We start from the raw sequence: 21,084 nt of genomic DNA on the forward strand, positions 1-21,084 counted from the left end.
TGGAAATGTGTTCCACTCATTGGCAGTGCGTATTAAAAATGATGACGCGAACCGCTCAGTGCAAATAAGTGGAATTTCCACGACGTAAGCATGAAGTTCTAGTGTTAGCCGAGTAGTTCGGTGATAAAAAGGGGATGACAAGATCAAATTACGCAGGTCTTGTGCATACTGGCCAAAGTGTATCCTGTAAAACACACGTTATCATTAGAGTATCATTAGAGCCCGTAGTACATTTATTCCTGAGGAGATTTAACGCCTCTGTGCCACTGCTTTACCCTTCAACCTAAATACATCTGGCAAAACTTATAGTTGTATTAATGATGTTCAACATTTGTTGATAGAATGCGAAAGAAATAAATTTGAACAAAATTAACGTAGGCATTTACAAAGTATTTCATCGGAACCTGAATCGAAACAATCCGTATTAATTTATAAATTTGTAGATAAAAGTTTAAATCAGTCGATCGATTAAGATATGATCCCTTCGTATCCTGTAATTTCATTTATGTTCAACTTTTAACCAAAACACGACTTCATACAAAGTTTACCTCAATCAGATCATGAATGACAATGATTGACGACTTTGGTGGTCTAGCGGTTTAATACACGACCTTACTTCCGATGGTCGCGGATTCGATTCCTCACACGGCACAAACATTTGTATTCATGACCATGATTGTTTGTATCGGTCTGGGTGTTTTCTATATATAATATTATATGTATGTATTTACGAAAATAAGTATCTCTATATTTGTATTAGTTATCTAATAGCCATAACACAAGCTTTAGCTAGCTTAAATTGGGACTAGATGGCACTGTGTGACGAAGATGATACTGTAATAAAACTATCCTAGTTTTTTGTCTATTAAAGTCGTTTTTTACGTGATAATTTAATACGTGTATGAATAGTTGTAGTATGTTAAAAACACAATGCGTTTACAATGGTATATGGTAATTTATGTACTTATATGTCATTAAATGGTTCAGCCATGCTTTAAAACAACTCCCACATAAAGGGCACTATAGGTACCAATTGGAAAGTGGACACCGGGTATTGTGCGGGGTCCAGTGCAGGGCTGCCAACCTTAAAACTTTTTATCTCGTACAAAAAATAGAATAGAATTAATGTTAATTCAAATAATGTTAATTTTAAACACATTCGAATAGTCATCTTTTTTATTTACCACATTCGGAATGTAGTTTATAGTTAAGAAGCATGGGGAAAACCATACAGTAAAATCATAAGATTCAAAATATTATATTTAATATACAGCAAGTAGCCTGCGACTTCGTTCGTGTGGATATCAAAAACATTATTGCGATTATTTTTTGATTGCCCGCAAGTTCGTCCACGTCAATTTCTGCTATTATGATCGCGATTAAGAAGTTTTTAAAAGAATATATTTTAATGTACTTCTACGTAAATAATATTTTTAGTTTTATTTTCTTGTGGTAGAAGAACATACTGATTTTCTCATGCCATGATTGCATAATTTAAAGAGGAATAACACTTTCGTACATATTTTTTGGGTAACTTGAACCGTTTACGCAGCGCACGCAACAGAAGCCCTCAAACATGAATAATTTTCCCCGTTTTTGCGACATTTTTCACTGATGCTACGCTTCTATTAGTCGCAGCGTATGTAGCTTAAAGCCGTCCTCGGCAAATGGACTATACCACACAAAAAAAAATAACAATTCGAACTTGCAGTTCCCGAGATTAGCGCGTTCAAATAAACAAACAAACTCTTTACTTTGTAATATTATATAGCATAGATTTATATACCAAGTTGGTTGATTATCCAACTGTATTAGTCATATCACAGTTGATTACCTTATCAGTTTTTTAATTGCACAATAAAACTTGCACCAAAGGCGAGCTTAATGTTGTATGGCATTTTTCAACAGCCAACCTTCTGGTATAAACAGTAAGCGTTGTGGAACAGTCATGGCGGCAAAATGAGTCAAAATTTTATATAAACGATGTTTATACAAATAGATAATATAATAATTAACATATAAATATAAAAAATAAATATTATGTATAACAATTGTATCATACTGAATAAATGAATAAGAGTACATATGCCAAATATAGTTAAAAGAACTATACTGATAATTCCATTGAGTTAGTTTAGTTAGGTATTACTCATTTGGATGATTCAAATTCGAATAAAAATAACCATTTTAAAAAATGGACTTGTACAATGCTTTACGTATCTAACCTAAATATAGTATTTTATTCCAATGACTAATCAGTTAATCACACTAACTGTAAATGAATTAGACAACTCGAGAGTGAGTGAAGGTGTTTACTTGATAAGTGAAGAGTACGGGAATAGTTGCTGATGAACTGAATGACTGTATCTTTCAGATAAGAGGGAGATATGAGGAATGATCAAAAATTACAGAGAGAGAGTGCACAGGATATGCAACACTCTGCAATTATGCTTTGGCAACCATTTAATTTGAATTTGATTAGAGCAGGCCGGTCCCAACAAGCAACATCTGTACGATTACTACCAACCTTTACGTATTGGAGGAAGGGGCTTGTTAGTAATGTGGACCCATGAACCCAGTACTATCAATGTACCATGTCAGGTTGACCTCCACGCGATTCCCCCTGGAAACCATCGTGATAAATTCCTGGTGAATTTGTCACGATGGGCTAACTGACCTGACCTCATGCTCATCTTATCATCCTCCACTGGTGCCCCGCCAGCATAAACCGTTAGCGCAGGCGGGAACACCATCCCATTATCATCCATAAAAAAAAACCTTTACGTATTTATATATCTTTCATTTAGCTTTTCAACCTCGCACTACAATGTCATATTTATTAGTATGGTGTTTTACTAAATTAGGTGGCTAAAAATTGAAAGTTGATCAAAAATAATAAGTAATTGTGGCAATTTTTTATTATTTTTCACAAGTCAAAACCTTGAAGATTTCCTGGTACCAGTACCTCAAGTACTTTTAGAAGAATTTTATATGGTTGACATCCCTGGTCCGCACGGACTTTCTCTCTACGTTGTTTTATGGTCCAAGCACGACGTCTACTTTTTGCAAGTGCTAAATGCCTCGTAGTGTTGATAAACTACACTTTTAACTTTAAAACTTACATAAAAGTCGGAAAGTACATATCTGTATGAATTTCAACGAGGTGCGTGGATGTAATCGTTATTCATCATATCATTATATCATATAATTCAATTATAAAACAACAAAATTGTAAATTAAATTGTAATCATATATTTTATTATAATGTCGATATAATATTGAAGAAGTACAGAAACAAAAGATATACAGTTAGACATACAGTTTAATATTATTATAAAATAATTAATGAGGTTTTAAGAACTATATTTTTATTGGAGTTGCCAACACATCTATATATATAAAAATAAATGTAACCGTGTAGGTACATGGAAGCTGTATGAGATAATCTATTATTCAGGGACTTTATCAATTTAATATTGTAAAACCCAAAATATTAATTCGCGTGTTCAGTCATATTAGAAAAAATATTTATTTACTTATGTTACATTACACAATTATGATATGGTAAATTCACGGGCATAATATGCACCTTGTTAGGTATAGCAACGTGGAAGACAGGCGGACGTTTTATTATTCTTTAGCATCTTGCAATGTTCATCAACTCTAAAATATAATTTATTTATACATATTTTCTTTTTTCATCATATCAGGTAATTTATTATATATTTATGTTGACATACGATTTTATATATTATACCTATAAATCTCGAGGCGAAGCTCGATTTATGTTTGAGGTATCCCGATATGATCTATCGCATTCGAATGCGTCCAGTAGTTCTTGCGATAAGATGATGAAGGAACTGGATGTGCAAAGAATTCATTATTCTTAAATAAACAAACTGATAAGCAGTTCTGACATTGTGATAAGATTTATCAAAAGCTGGATTGCCACTTAAGTTACTGACTAACAAATTCATCAATGACTAATATTTATATAATAATATGATATGAATCAAGGAATTGCCTGTTTACATATAATACCACTTCGTCTGCAAAAACATTTCAACCCCTATCAGAATATTTTTTGACATTAAAGATTCCCAATGTCGGTCATCACGACACAATCTATCTTCAAGTCCAATTTTATTAACATGTGTTTAGTCTTGAAAAGATAAAGTCGGGGTTCGAGATTTGAACCTCGTCGGGCAGGAGTTCGCTTCCAACCACTCCATAAGTCCATCTGCGGGTTTGGAGTGCTCGCATTTTTGTCCAGTGAAGTACATCTACGGCCCACTTACAAAAAAAGAACTAAATCAATATTTTTACATCAAGAAAGTACGTAAAAACCAAGATGGTGTATAACCCCAGAAAATACTGCGAAATGATTGTTTACAGAATCAGTCAAGAGTCCGTGACTAGTCCAGTAAAATCGTAAATACAGTCTTGTCTACAGTGAGTGAGATGAAATCTAAGAATGGGACGAAAATATATGTTTCGGTAGGTGCGAGTGGATCGGTTGCATTGAAAGGTGAATGAGGGGTCATGAGTCTTGTAACCTGTGAGGCGCGGGGGGGACGCGTCGCCATCGCGATCCCCTCTTTTATTTTCTAACTTAGTAGGATTTAACACTTGGCAACGACGGGTGTGCGTCGCTCCACCAACGAATAAACAAGTAAATCCGCGTGTGACAACTTGCTTGTGAATTAATTGTGAATCAGTGCATTCACGATGGGATGTGGAACGAGTTTTGTGAAATATGTGCTGTTTTTCTTCAACCTGGTCGTGGCGGTGAGTGTCTGTTGTTATAACCAGAGGCTGGGGTTTGGAACCGGTTCGAGTGTGGTATGAAAGGTTACGGTAGACGCCCGCAGCGGTGCCTCGCTGTGGTCAGCGGACGGTGAAACGGTTACCCTACGTGGCCGGTCACAAGTTGACTCAAAAAACACGAACGGGTTTATTCAGAAATGTAACCCATTCAATTTTATACCAAATGACTGCCAAATGGCCTGATGAATGTAGCTGACGAAATGTGTTCGGATGTTTTTTAATTTAAACGGTTAATATCTATATAGAAGTATTTATTTTCTGTATATTAAACATGACTATAAGATTAATTCAAAAATTTGTACAAAGAAAATGAATGTTAAACATCTAGGGAGATCACGTAGTACCTACCTAATTACAATAACCGTGAATCTGTAAAACCAACTCAATATTGATATATATTATATCACTGGTACTTCAATAATTTATTTTTGTTTATACCTACGTTTATAATAAAAAATCAGTCGCGTATTGCGTTGTGAATTATTGAGACTAGCTCCCGCAATGTTTCTAAAAAAAACAAATATAAGTATAAAATACACTAGCTCACGCCCACTTTTAATCTCTTCCTATAACTATGTCCGTTCAGACAAGTGATTAACAAAATTTATATAAAAAATTGAAATGACTAAAACCGGAAGTTTTTTTTCTTCAATTACCTACAAAAAATTAAAATAATTACGATACAAAAATTTTAAGTAATATCTTCTTAAGAAATCTACGACGTTCATAAATAACAATTGTATTAAATATTTTACTAAAAAATGTAAAACAGAATGATCATATTGTTTGCATAGTTCGTAAGTTGCATTTACCCCTTCCAGGCGTTTAAATTCTTGCCCACTGCTTCAATCATGACGACTAACGATATTATTAAAGTATCAAAAAGACACTAAACAAGAGATTCCTACTATTTGATACAGAATTTAATATATCGATAACATAAACATAAAATATATTATTCGTTTGCTTACTTAGTTACTCCTACGTTTGAAGAAACATAGATATATGTATATATAATGAATGTATAGAATATATCGAAAGAACCTAGTTGTGAAACATCCTCACCTCTATCCGAGAATCATCATCTGCATCCCTATATTATACCATTTTCTAACTATCTAAAGTAATCTAAGCCATCAAACATAAAAATATTATTCTATGAGTAAAACGACGTTGCTGATGTTACGTAGAGCACTATTATTAATTTGTGCTACAGATTTCAAACTCCCAAGCAGGGTTGCCAACTTTCAAACATTTAACCCTCGTAAAGAATTGTTTTTCTGATTTCTTCATGACCGTAATTGCCAACCTTCAACATTTAACCGTAGTAAAGAAGTCAAAAATCTCGTACATTAGCGCAGTTTGGCTTCCTAATTTGTTTATAATCGTAATATGACTGTTATCTGTAGGTCTGGTACGACGATGCCAATGTTCTCGTACAAAAACCTAAATCCCGTACTTGTACGGGGTTCCTCATACGGTTGGCAGCCCTGCTCCCAGGTATCGCGTTTTTTCTTTATATTGGCCTTGTAGGTCGAAAACAAAAAGGCGACCAAGAGCGTGTCGTATCTTCACATACTTTATAAGAAAGGATTTTTTAGGAAAAAAATGTTTAAGCATATATATATTATAAATGCGAAAGCGTATCCTTCTGACTGTCAATTTATAACCTTTTTGCGATTAAACGAATCTTAAGAAATTTAGACATGAAGAAATATTGTATCAGGAAATACAGAGTAATTTGTATCTGAAAAAAAAAACAGTATTTCACGTCGTGCGTCGAAAATAAAAGCGAGTCAAAGTGCGTCAAGTGTGCAAGTGTCCAAAAAATTATTAAATAAAATAAATAATAAATAAACTATGGTTTTTTGTAAACCTACATAAATATTTTATCTGTTTGGTTGATTGTCAATATCTTCACTGAACTTGACCTCAGGTCAAAAAACATACGATTCGATAAGTATCTTAGATACAATAAGTGTCTATTCAGTGACAATATCTACACTGAATAGCCGATTGTTGAATCTAAGATTCTGTGGTATTTGGATGTGGCAATTATTACTATGGCGGGAAGGAGATCGATTGCAATGTGAAATGTCTCCACGAGTTTCTCGAGTTTTCCCTCTGGAAACCGTCATGATAGATTCTGACTCATGCTCGTCTTATCATCCTCTACTGGTACTCCACCATGAAAAATCCGTCAGCGCAAGTGGATGATTCAATTGTCATCAATAAAAAAACTGATTGTAACATTTGTATAACATTAATTAGGTGATGGCCAACATATGCTGAGAGAATGTAAAAAATATAAAATAGAGGGTGTTTTGATACAGAAATACAATCTGTGTAGGCAGGGTATGGGGTTTTTATGTATACGTATGTATCATACCGTAAGTATACCAGCAAAACCCACATTCAGATATTGCAATCATTGTTATATCATAATTATGTTTTTTTGTTTATTATTAATGGGTTTGTGCTTACCTTATCTGTTTGGATTCTGAGTGAAGGCGAGACGTAGAATGTAGCGCGTTTGCCAAACGAAATCTATTCACCGTAAACTTGAAGATACTAGGGTTGTATTTCTCCGGGAATACGAAAACTGGACGTGTGTTTCACTCTTTGGCAGTGCGTATTAAAAATGACCATTTTCTGTGTTACTGATTCTATCGTAACATATTTATTTCGTTGTATAGCATATGCAGGTATATGGGTTAGGATGGGGCCGACATGTCCTTAAAAATTGCCTCTAAATAAAATGGAATTTGCAAAAAACCTACATAGTACTAAATCGGGAATGACGTAAGATAAATACCTATATTATTTCACGCTATTTGAGTCACGGCCAGCACCAGGATGCTGTTCGTAAAGAACCCCACTTGCCGAGCAAGGATGCGGATCTCGCGCATGATTGAATAACACTCGACTAGTGTGTCTGTATATGTCGAGTTACTAGGGTTGCTAACTTACCAATATATACATTTAATTTTAACCGAACCCTATCAATACTTTGAACTAGCAATGTGCTATAATACGTAAAAACGATTATTTATTTATCGATATCGCGTATTACAGAATAATAGTTGTTTTTTTTTAAATTAACATCACACCACTTAAACATACGAACTAGGCAACTTTTTGGCACAGTATAGTATTCAAGGTGACTATGATTGTTTTTTAAGCCACTGGGTTCTTGCTTTTTTGCATCGCAGTATTAAAAATCACTTGTGGAAAATATCGTTTGTTCATTTAATTAGTCGATTTATCGGAATATAAAAAAGGATATTATTTTATCATATCCCCCTACTTTTGTACCTACATGGTACTTACTTTAATATATCTGTATTCCACACAACAGTGAGGTGATACCCCTCACACTACATTCTAAACTATCAAATAGTAATCGTAAAATCCCTATAAAAACTTTTAAAGTATTTAGTAATATTTATTATACATCGATAGTTACAGATCGATGTCGACATCGATGTTTTTAGAGATAATCGATGTTAGATTACGAACACCTCTAGAAGAAGGTTGCTCTGCGATAATTATGGATAAATGCATGCGATGCAATTGTTCACTGAGTCATACTTACGTACCTAATAAGTACACATCGCGTGTTATAGGGTAATACTGACATGCATTTGAATAAGCCTTGACAGTTCACACAGCGCCTTCTAGTTTCTAAAGCTGAGCTTGTACTATGGCTACTAATTGGACAACGTTTTTCTTAAGAAATATATAAGTATATTACTTTTTAACTACACACAATATATAGAAAACACCTAAACCAATTAGAAAGTAAGGTAGTAGTAGTAAACGAGTTGTCGAAAACCGCTAGATTACAGAAACCGTCAAATCAATAAATTTTACGTCATTTACGAATGATCATTACATTTAATAAACGAAATGAGTGTTGGAAAATGACGATAATTATTAGATTGACTCTAAAACACATAATTTCTACCGTAAAAACGATAAAAATGTTGACGAAATGTCAGCTATTACCACGCTATTGCATGTACGCCGAGCGTACGTTACATACGCAACTAGTATTTAATATGGAAATGACATGCAAGATGGTAATCGCAACGTATAAAATGAACTTGATGCCATCAGACATAAACAGAGAGTAGTCCTGACTCATCTATCTAGAAAAAGTCAATGGGTCTTTTATGGGAATAGGTAAAAAAATTACAATACGATAAAGGATATGCTGGGATTACCCTTAAGTAAATTTAAAAGATCTGTTATAGTATATTTACTGAGCAGAGCCTAAACTACACGATTACTTGAATGAAGAGTGTGTATGGTAATAGTTGTTCATGAACGGGATTTTCATTTAATGTTAGACATATAAACCTACATAAATATAGACTATAAATATGCTGACTTTTTAAAAAAATTAAGAAATTTACTTACCAGTTCTTCTCAATTGGATCTGTATACTGGACGGTAGGAAACAAAATTATAATACAAAATATTTGACGTTCATATGCGCCTAAAATATCCAATATGTATAAATGATTTTTGAATCGAATTTATCGTCGCGTAACCTAAATCACGGGGGTCAGAAACTTGAATTTTTGAGTGTAAGTCGCTTTTACTACGTAGGCGTCTGTTAATAAGCAATATCTTGAAATTCCCACGTGCATTGGATATAACGAGTCCCTCGTGGGCGAAACCTCGGTGAATAGATAGTAATTTTAGTATTAACCTATTTTATAAGACTAACAGACTTAGCAGACCCGTGACTATCTTACTTAGTATAAACGTAGAAATTTGTGAGTATGGACAGATGGATGTTTGTTACTCTTTCAAGCGAAAACTTGTGTGTGTGAAACTGTTTTAATTAAAATTTACAATACTATAATTGATACATCAGAATAACACACAGGCTATAAATTTCACGCGAGTGAAACCGTGGGCTCAGCTAGTATTTGATATTTTGGCCTTGCCTCTACAGCTTCACCAGACGAAAGTCTTCACGTGTAATTTCAATACAAACTAGCTGTTTATTCGTGTAAAAGCAACAAACAGTAAGACCCACTTTCGTATTTATAACATTAGTAGATAGCTGAACCTGCGACTTTGTACTCGTTGTATTTGATTTAACAAGAAGTTCTAACTTTCTTGTTTGTGACTCGATATGAAATAAAAGCTAGTAAAAGCTTATATTTTTTACTTACAATCTGTTGTTGTTGTTATCTGTTACAGGTTATGACAAATTCTTAAGTAATCAACTAAGTATTATTCATTGCGATTGTCCATAGCCAACGAACGGCAGATTGTAGATTATTTAGAAAGTGTTAATATACTCGCCATGTTTATTTTATATTCGCTATACATTATTTAAAATATTAGCTACCCCGCCCCTGCTTCTTCTCTTCTATCTATTGCTAAAAAGTGCATTAAAATCCATTGCATATTTTAAAACATCTAATCTAACAGACAGTGGAAACGACCTAATTTTACTACTATATATATAGTTATAGTATCTTTACATAGTATGTAAAGATACTATATAGTAGTACAGTACTGATATTGATAAATTCCATTTTGCGTTAGTATTTACATCCACCCTATAAATCGTTTGGCGAGTAATTCGTTACGATGCTATAGAGTATAAAGATTTATATATAATTTTATTATAACTTAAGTGCTCTAATTTTAATTTATTTTATGCAACTGGAATGGTAAACAGACTGACGGAAAGTCGTACCTATTTCAGCCGCCAAGCAGCTCGTTTTTTGTAAGCTGTTTCGGTGTAGGATGCAGATTAGGCATTGAAATTCCTCGACAAGAGGCATGACTGATTAATTATCTGGAATGTGAATGCATGAGTGGTATCGTGTCCAAGGTGCTGTCCATATGAATAGTCCACGGTTAACACTTACAGTCATATGTGCCGTCATCTTATTTGCCCATCTAATTACATGAAAAAAATCTGAACAAAGATACTTTAACTCGGGTTGTCAAGTTATCAAGATAAAAATTTGCTTACATATATATATATATATATATATATTATAAACATTTTAATCATATAATTACATACGCAACGCATCTTATTTACGTTTTGAGGATATCTATGCGGGTGTTACTCGTGTTTGTAGGACTGCTGACGGAGTTAGGGATGCCATCGTATATTTGAGAGAAAAAATATTATTTTTAATTATTTTGTAACAAAATATTAATTTTTCTTCTTTATAGGCTATGTAAATGTGCTTGCCCAGATAATATATCATATGTATTAATCTCTTTTTTGAAACTTTAATATTTAATAATTATAATTTTATTAGTAGTAAATGTACTAATAAAAATAATATATATAAAAAATTAAAAATATAATTATTAAATATGAAATTATAATATATATAGGTATATTTTAATGTTAAAGGAATTCAACAATCTATATGAACATACATACTTCTCTGGATATTTCGTAATATCATAAATTATTGACTTTATTTGCTCATAATAGCGTATGGAATATATAAATATGAAGTTATAAAACATGCTGCCAGTACGTAAACAGTGCCTACTTTATAAAATATTACCTCTCACCGGCGTCTTCTTGCTATTTTCGAGATAAAATATATAGTTATCGTATGTCCGTCTTAATGATACGATATATCTTTAAAGGAAATATCATAAAAGACTAAACTGCTAAATAGTTGACTTAACTGTAGTTTAGTCTTTTGTTTAATTTTGTTCTAATGTTGTATAAAAAGGTAAAAAACAGACATACACACTGTTGCAATATATTACAACCCTAATACTAACAAGCTAATGACATCATCCACTTAGTATTTCCCCTTCATACTTAGTTCATTGTCGACCCACACATATCATCAATGTCAAAATATCTACTATGCGTTTAATATGTGCGAATAACTGTACATAGGTGGGAGGGAGGATTGTATGTTGTAACTTTGTCTAGTAACCTAATAAGATAAGATAGCATGTGACGAATTTACCCAGGATTAAGACTGTCAAGAGTACCAATTCGATCGACCGAATTCTACCGACAGATCAGGTTACCTCCACGCGGATTCTGCTTTATGAAACCTGGTAAATTCGTTAATTGTCCTGATGTCATGCTCATTCTATCCCTGCCAGCATGGTAGCGTAGAACCAATACTATAATTATTCATTTAAAAAATCTGTACATATGCAAAGTCGGTACCCACGCATAATACTTTTCAACACTACTAATACTAGAAATCGTATAAGATATGTAAATAAAATTGCTGAAAATTTGACAAAGTGCAATAAAATGGAACTAATATTATGTGCATTTGAATTTCGACTATATTGTAATAATAATTCCCTGCATTTCATCTTGATCACTCGTACCTGCCTTAGCGGATAAATATGCGTAAATTTTTTAAATATTTTTTTTTCAACTATACCTATGCTGTTGGCTGTAACCTTTACAGCTTTAACGAACGAAATCATAGTACCATTCATATCATATATAATAATTAATAACCTTTTAAAATAAAAAAAATATGGTATACACATAAGACAACAATACATACATTGTTTTATTTGGTTTAAATACGTGACATGTTCACGTCATAAAGACTGCTACTGTTCACTTGCTCAGCTTTTGATTAATCTTTCTTCCACTTGCTTGTAAAGAGCACAAGGTTGTCGCAATAGTTCGCCCTCCTAGCCATCGTTAGGGTTGGCGATTTTGCTAAACATCAGTCAAGCTATGCTAAAACGTTTTACTGTGTACAAATCTCTGTTTTCTCAATTTGATAGCAAATTAAAAAGAGTGTACTACTACTCACTCTACTCATTTTTTTACTCTCAGCATGTCATAAAAAAGACTTGAGGTAATAAGTTTTTTTATATCATTTGACGGTCCGCCTAATAATAATAAGTCGTCGCCAAGTCGCCTATATATATATGAATAGCTACAGGAACATAAAGTGACTCACGTGGTTCCCAATCTGCGTTGCCATTACGTAAAACAAAGATATCGTGCTTCTGTACTCTGTTAATATCACTGCTTTATACCCTTGATTACTCCTCCGATCGCTCTTCTATCTGATTCAAACGGGGATCGAAATTACGACGGCCTGCGCCGAGATTCGAACCCCTAGCCACCATTCGGCGGTGCCCTCAGTCTTAATAAGTCGTATCTGTCAGGCCAACTCCTGGCCTTCAGCCGCTCCATAAGTCCTTCCACGGGTTTGGAGTGCCATCTGCACTCGCCCCCTATCGTCCGGTGAAAATGTAAAGGTCAGGCCAGCTGCGGCCAACAGCAATAGAGTAGTCCGAAAAAACCCCTTATTTAGCTTTGCATCGTTCAACCTAAATATATCTTGCAAAGCAAGCTGCCTAGCGGCTGAAATAGGGAAGACAGATGTATATACTCGCTCAGATTTTTATAAAGTCTATTTTGGACTAAAATTAAAATACATTAATGTAAACATGAGGAAAATAGGTCTATTTTAAAACGCTGCTCGTGATTGACAGATAAAATAAGATTATTTTAAGTCGTCAAATAAAATAGTCTATGGTTAGTTTTTTGTACGAAGTTGGAGAGTTATTTACTATCGTGAATATATAACGTGAGAATGATTTTAAAGGTTGGCAACCCTGGCGTGGAGTTTACACATATGCATTTTAATTAAATTCCTCATGAGAGACGAGACAAAACAAAATGAGTCAGCTTCGCCTTTTCCCCGGGGCTTCTGTTACTTTTAATTCTGCCGTACAGCGAATAGAATGTGTGGAATATAGAAATATCAGGCATAGTACACAAAGTTCTTTCACCTTTCAACGTACACAAACGTGCGAAATGCCAAGCTAACCACTAGTTCTCGGCCTGTTTACATTTTAGATTTAAATCTTCTAAATGACTAAGTATTATTCGTAAACTGGGCACGTGGCCAACCAGCTAAACGCTCAGGGACCGGTCGATACGAGACCAACCGTTCGCATCACGTATGCCGTTCGTCCTTGTTCTCCCGGAAATATCTTAGTTTGGAAATCGAGTCATGTCCTTTGTTCAGTATGCTTTAGTTTTATAACTATAAAGAACTGGCCAATACAAATGGAACACACATTCTAAATTTGAATGTTCACAAGTCTACAACAATATTTGATTATTTTATGTTTTTGCTCTTCCTGTCTATGGTATTTTTCTATGAAAGTTATAGACAGAGCATCTTTCCCAGCAGCTAACACATGTTTTTGTAATTAAAAGATAACACTATTATAATATTTATAATTCAAGTATAAACAAAGCTAGTATATGGTTGAATCTATTTCTTTTCTTTAATACGGGCCGGCACGACCTAAAATTTTGTATGTTTACATATATTCTATGTTATATGTTTTTTGTTAATAATGTTTATTACAAAAAGTTGAAGTTTTAAATAGATCTCAGTTGTTTAGTATTTATTACTCATACAACAAACCAGGCTTAGTATGCAAATCAAACTAATTTGGGTCAAGATGGCGTGTGTGTGTAATATATGTGTATATAATAATAAGAACGGTATCAAGTTTTTGCATATGACAACCTTAATCCACGTCCGTGTAAGTATTAAAATTAAACATGTGTTTGCGTAATCAACGTAAATCAACTTCGCAAAATACGTTAGGTGTTTGCAAAAGTATACACAAGGCCATTCCATATAGCATTGTATTGTTTGGGATGTGACGTAGGCAATTGTGAAGACGGCAAAAACTTCCTTTTTGTATTGTAAAAACATCTCTCGAATAGCTAGTTGGTACCCCACTAGCGACCGGCCCTGATTTCCCACGGATTATTATTTTAAAGAGGGGCTTTTAAAATAAAATACGTTGCATTTCTTGTTATTCGTTGATAATGTAAAATGCTACATACACCGTTTCACGGTGAAGCAATGTTTGGGTTTATAAATTCTCTATATATTAATACATGAAGTAAAAACTTTGTACCACTTTTTATGACAATTGCGTAGACGCAGGGGTATGAAACTTCGGACACTTAGAGTTCATACAGAGAAAGAGTGCAGAATCCTGTTTTTTTTTCAAATAATACATGAACATACATTAAATCAACAAAAAAAACATTACATACTCTACCATGTGTTTGAGACGCACACGCAAATATACATTTTTATTTATTGTCCGTGGGAAAGCCAGTACTTGTGATTATAGAAATTAATTAATTTAACTTTGGTCAAATTTTGACTACTAGGCAACCACTAGTAAACATAAAATCAAATCTTTATCTCTTTATAATATTAGTTGAGAATAAAAAAATAAGTTCACTAGATGGAGAACTTCTAAGAAAGAAAGAAGAAAGAAAAAATATTTATTCCGTGCTTTTCAACAATGTTACAAAGTTATATGTGATGTTATGATATGATACCTCTGTCTTACCTAATTAACAGCCAGCTTGCTTGAAGGAAGAGATATGGTAGCGGAATTGTAGGGTATGGATGTATGACGTATTAGTCTGCCACTCTTGGGAATCGATGTATACGTTTCTTTGTTGATATCTGTGACATCTGATGTGGTTCATAAATATCCACAACGGCTACCACTTACCATCCAGTTTATTACCACCAATTATATTAAATTCTATTGTTATTAGTTACTATTTATCAATAGTACTTTCACCCTCGCTATAATTGCTGAAACCAGTGTTTTGCTCCTTGAGTGAATCTCCACACTGAGTTATGAGTCAATGTGTTAAATTCAGTTGTATGGATCTAAATATTCTATGATGTATAATTGATATATTTGTTTACTGCAGTTTCAAAAAAATCTTATCTGTGTATTTAAAGAAGTAGTATGTTGTATGTAAATGACTAAGATCTCAGGAATGTGACTAACGTTTACAGTTTCTATAAACTTACATCATTTATTGCTATTCTCTTGCAACACAGTAAATTATATTTCGGTAGTTGCACCGTTTATTGAAGCGCTGTTTACCGTAACTTTTATTGCCTGGATTATATTTAAAACATTATTTACTTTCATCTTATCTTTACCACCTTACATCTCTCCTGTGCCTAAAGTTTGAGAAATTGCTCCAACTAACTGCCTTCTCTAGCCTCCTTATGATCCTGACAGTCAAAAATTACATTTTGTTTTATCAAAACTTAAGAATCTTTGAAATAATTAGCCTTTCGCCAAATAAATTGTGTATTTTTTTTTCATATATTGATATAAAACAAATAGCCTTGATTTTTCCTCACGACAAACAAAGTGTATATGATATGTAATATGTATACGGACTTAACTAAAATTTGTTTACCTTGTATTACATTTCTGGTACCACAGTTAATATACAAAGAAACAAATTCGTTATGTGGTTAGTGATTAATAACAAGAAGCGTACTAGTTTATAAGGATGAGTATGCTGTAGTATTATTATTATTATTATTTATACGGAAGGCTTGAGTAGTCTATGGGTTTAACACACCGCTTTACCTCCAATAGACCAAGTACTGGATTATAAAATTCGTTGCATCTTGTTCGCCCGGGTTTGCCTGTGTAAATATTCACGAATAAAGTTATTAATTTATACAATTTAAGACTCCCCAGAGATAAAAATGCTGGCAAACTCTTACATTAAAAAGTGTACCATAATAGCTTTGAAGTTATACCGCTAGGGTATTGTTCTGCATCATAACGTGTGTCGAAATATGTAGGGTGCTAGTAAGTACGTTGTAATTGATTCGTTCATTACATTAAAAGCTTTTTAATTGACAAGTTAACCCACTTTAAGGTCATTAATTATAGCTGCACCTCCTGTAGCAGAATTGTTACATCTTATTGCATTATATTTTCTAGAAGTTGAGGTGATGATATAGCAGTGATAAAACCGACTCCGAAATCTAATTTTTTTACAATTTTGTGAACTATTTTGATGTTGTTGGCTATCCCTAGGCCTACAGCATTAGAATAATTATATTATGGTGGGGCCAAAGCACGAAGGTGCCTAGGTTGCGGACTCCTTTGATGGGTCTAAACGATAGTTCTCTAACGTGACACCGAGGTATTTTGTGCGAGATTCCAACGGGATGGTTTTGGCCGAACAGTTCAATCGGGTTAATGATATGGTCATATTCCCTGTTAAAGTACACTGTTGGACTTTTTAGGGGATTGACTTCCATGCGTCACTGATGTAATCACTCGCCCAGTATCAGAATGGCGAACTATATGTAGGTCTCTTCTTCCGCGTGTCGGCGAGCTAAATGATTTCACACTTGAAATGTTTAACTTTATTTGTACAATTTTATTAGCTATGCAACGTAGTAAATTTGTAAAAAATAAATATATTTTTTCGATGGTACAATGTTACAGACATGTTTAACCGTGAAGCATAAGTAAATACCAACACACAATGTATATAAGATTAACGTATTTACCTGATTACCATAAGGAAGTGATTGATATTTTATCTTTTTTGTGTGTTTTATGCATGATAATGAAATGGAGCACCCGGTTTCGCTAACGGTTTACGCTGGCGGGGCACCAGTGGAGGATGATTAGCATGAGGTCCGGTCAGTTAGCCCATCATGATGAAATTTCTTGGATTCCAAGGGGTACCGTATGGAAGCTCAACTGACATTGTACATTGCTGGCAATGGGGTTCTAGACACCATTACTAACAATATTCATCCCCTCTTTTAAATATGTTAGGCGACACGTGACGGATGTTCCTGATGTAAATAAAAATACAATATAAGATATTGGTAGAAGAAACGCCGACGATGATAAATTAGAATCAAAGTAGTAAAAGCATATTATTTTTATACATATAAAGGACAGGAAACGACTATGGTGTACAGGTTCATTAATTATTCAATGTAATACACCTGTTGACCGTGTGCTTATTGAGGGCGGTAAAGAGGGAAAAGGTAGTTCAGTCACGCTATCACTCCGACGGCATGGTCTGTGACTGGAATATAACCAACGATATAAAATATGTATTAATATTTGACGTACGGTCATTAATATATAATTGATACGTGATACAAGTTAACATATGAAAAAATTTTTGTAGGTACTTTTTAAGCAACTTACCTTAAGTAAGGAGGAGTGTATATTCATATAATAAAAATATAATTAATTGCTGTCTGTATATGGTACGTATATCTACGTGAAAAGCTATTATTTACTTTATTAACACAAAACAAAGAATATTTATTTATTTGCACGCTAAACTCAGCATATTATTTTTAATTATACTTACGAGTATGCATAAAATGAATCATTTATTATGATAAATGGAAATATACCATCAAGTAAAGGATGTGAGTAAATAATAAACAATTACTGATTCATAACTGATTGTTTATATAAAAAATGAGTCGTGATCTAAATAACATAATAAACAGGTCAACTACCCATAAACAACAGTTCATTTTGTTGTAAGAAAATATCATTTATGAATACTTATGATGCACTTGTGCCTACTACATGACTTAATTATTGAGCACTGTTTTAGCTAGATCTTATATATGTAGGTCAAGGAAACATCCTTATATCCACGGAAACCTTTGTTTAATTTTCTACCTATATCAGCCGCTAAGCAGGGTTGCTCTTTATGGCTGGCAGTGAAATTACAGGATAAGAGATCTTAGACCGACTGAAACGATGTCCGTGATGCTATTCATATCTATACTAAAATTATAAAGCTGAAGAGTTTGTTTCTTTGTTTGAACGCGCTGATCTCAGGAACTACTGGTTCGATATGAAAAATTCTTTTTGTGTTAGATGAAAGGATTGCAGCTATATAACATTATGCTACGACCTATAGAAGCGAAGCGTCAGTGATAAATGTTGCAAAAACAGCGAAAATTATTAATATTTGAGGGCTGACGTTGCGTGCGCTGCGTAAACGGTTCAAGTTACCCCACGCAAACGAAGTCGCGGGCATAGCTAGTACTTAGGTGGGCACTCAAATTATTTGCAAATCCCAATTATGGTACCTACATAAAATAAAATTGAGCACTATTTTCGCTAGACCTTATATATGTAGGTCAAGGAAACATCCTTATTCCCAAGGAGAACAGTTACGCTCAAGTCTCCGATGTTATTCTCCCGCCATTTTATTCTTGTGATGTCACCCGCTCCTTATGAGTAAGCTGCGATATATTACACACAAGTATATAGTGGCTGTATGCTAAGGTTACTTATAAATATTTGCTTACGTAAGTTCTACAAGGTGACTTTAGACAATTAAAATGCAGACCATTCTTATGTTTCCGTTAACTACCTACGAATATATACATCGAAGCGATTATTATGGCGAGCGACCTTCTTAATGAGGATTTTCAATGTTATTGAAAGTGAAACTTATGAATAAACGTTTGGTTTTATCGCCTTCTATATGAGTAGAATGTAAACAATAGTAACGAATGGAAAACACGTAATTAATAGACAAATTATGACTTCTAGACAACCGATAGAGATAAAAAAATATATATCCACGTAATATATATTACATATAGCAAAACATCCAGACCAATACAACAGATATATACAATACATATGAGTATAAATATTTATATTATGCGAGGATTGAACCGATGGCCGTTTTAAAGTTGGCATAGGTGTAAGTCGCTAATTCTCCGAGGTACTTAGTAGAATGTTACTTCTCTTAAAATTTGATATAGTTAGTATATTAATAAATTGCTTTTGTAACATCAAGTATACCTTAGTCGTAATATTTGTTTGTCTACCTATATCTATATATCTATGGCCATACTTTGACTAGCCCTGAAGCCAACAATACTAAGTAGAACATTAATAAATGTCAGACAATCCAAACAAGAAAAATTATTCCATCACATCAATTGGCGGGCCCTCCTACTAGGATATCCTGTAATTCAACAAAGCATGAGAGAGCACACAGTCAAGTGTATTCTGGTAGTTTTGTTTGCAATAATAATACAGTAGTAAATAAAAATAAACTCTCCATAAATGAATCTAAATAAAATAGATATACCTAAAAAACTATAAAAATTTAAATACATATATTCCGATTGAAATTTTGTACGTTTAGTACAGAGATTAACACAGATTTTCAGATTTTTGTTCAACGTTAAGCGAGTAGCACTTTTTATTAAACTTACATAATCCTTCCCTTTATCTTCTCGTTATTCCGTAGAAAAAAATCTATCGCGTTTGTATTGTAGTTTACCCACGGGATGCGCTAACTGTTCTGATTGCATCCGCATCCTATCACCATCCACTGGCATCTTGCCAGCGTATACCGCGTTAGCACAGGTGAGTGTACAATTCCACAAGCAACCATTTTTATTACTTAAATGATACATGGAATTATGTTCTCGCCTGCACTAACAGTGTATGCTGGTGAACCAGCAGTGTGGTATGTTCGGACAAGCAAAAAACACAGGTCGGTTAACATATCGTGGTAAATTCACCAGGAATTAACGACGATAGTTTCCACAGGACGCGTGTAATGATCTTGACTCTGTACTCTACATTAGTCCATAATGGTGAATTCACCATGAATCTTCTCTTCAGGTCTTGCCTCTACTTGTACCCTACATTAATTGCTGGCAACGGAACAGCAGCCATTGTGGGTAATGGCCATAATGGCTCCTCTCCCTATAATCATCCTTTTAAAAGTATATCTGAACCCAGCTTCTCGTATATCTAATAAGTGTGACCGAGATGTGACATCATCGGCTCCGCTTGAAGCGTCTAGTGGGCGCCTACATAATATTAAAGGACATAAAACCATGTACTAGGGTTGCCAATGTTTTCCTGCTTAAAGGGACAAACGATCAAGAACCATAAAATCGTAGGATTTTTTTCAACATACACTTAGTGAAGCATTTATTTTTATTTAGACTTAAGAGTATACTTAGGATTCCAGAACGCAAAGCTCATAATTGCTCCCCATAGATTATCTTAAATATTACTCATCTTGGTTGAATATATGTGACAAAGGCCATATATATGTACATCCATACTACATTTATAAATGTAAAATTGTGTCTGTCTATCTCTCTGTTTGTTACCTTTCACGACTAAACAACTGAACGGATCTTAATGACGTTTATACGTGAAGATATGTAGATCGTATCGAGGATCGCTGCTTCAAAAACTTTAAAACGTATAGGAAGTCACGGCAAAGACCTAGTATATTGTAAATATAAACTTCGGGAAGTAAAACAAACAGACGCCTACAGTGATCTATCTTTATTTTATACTATTATGTAATTTTTATTTAAGAAGATATAAGACGTCCCTTAAAATATA

At 33.8% G+C, this 21,084-nt stretch overlaps 1 protein-coding gene across 2 annotated transcripts in view; it reads left to right on the forward strand.

Moving 5' to 3' along the window:
* Window positions 1-4,591: 4,591 nt before the first annotated feature.
* LOC131853698 (CD63 antigen-like) overlaps window positions 4,592-21,084 on the forward strand; it is a 38,796-nt gene continuing 22,303 nt past the window's right edge. Inside the window, exon 1 of one of the 2 annotated variants that reach the window (XM_059204704.1) lies at window positions 4,592-4,788. In XM_059204704.1, coding sequence (XP_059060687.1) covers window positions 4,729-4,788 — 60 coding nt within the window. In that variant the 5' untranslated portion in view covers window positions 4,592-4,728. The remainder of the gene's footprint in view (window positions 4,789-21,084) is intronic. The other variant, XM_059204705.1, reaches the window with a different exon arrangement.

This window comes from Achroia grisella, unplaced genomic scaffold (genome assembly GCF_030625045.1).
Source record: "Achroia grisella isolate CSIRO2021 unplaced genomic scaffold, CSIRO_AGI_Agris_v1 utg905, whole genome shotgun sequence".
In the NCBI taxonomy this organism is placed as follows: domain Eukaryota; kingdom Metazoa; phylum Arthropoda; class Insecta; order Lepidoptera; family Pyralidae; genus Achroia; species Achroia grisella.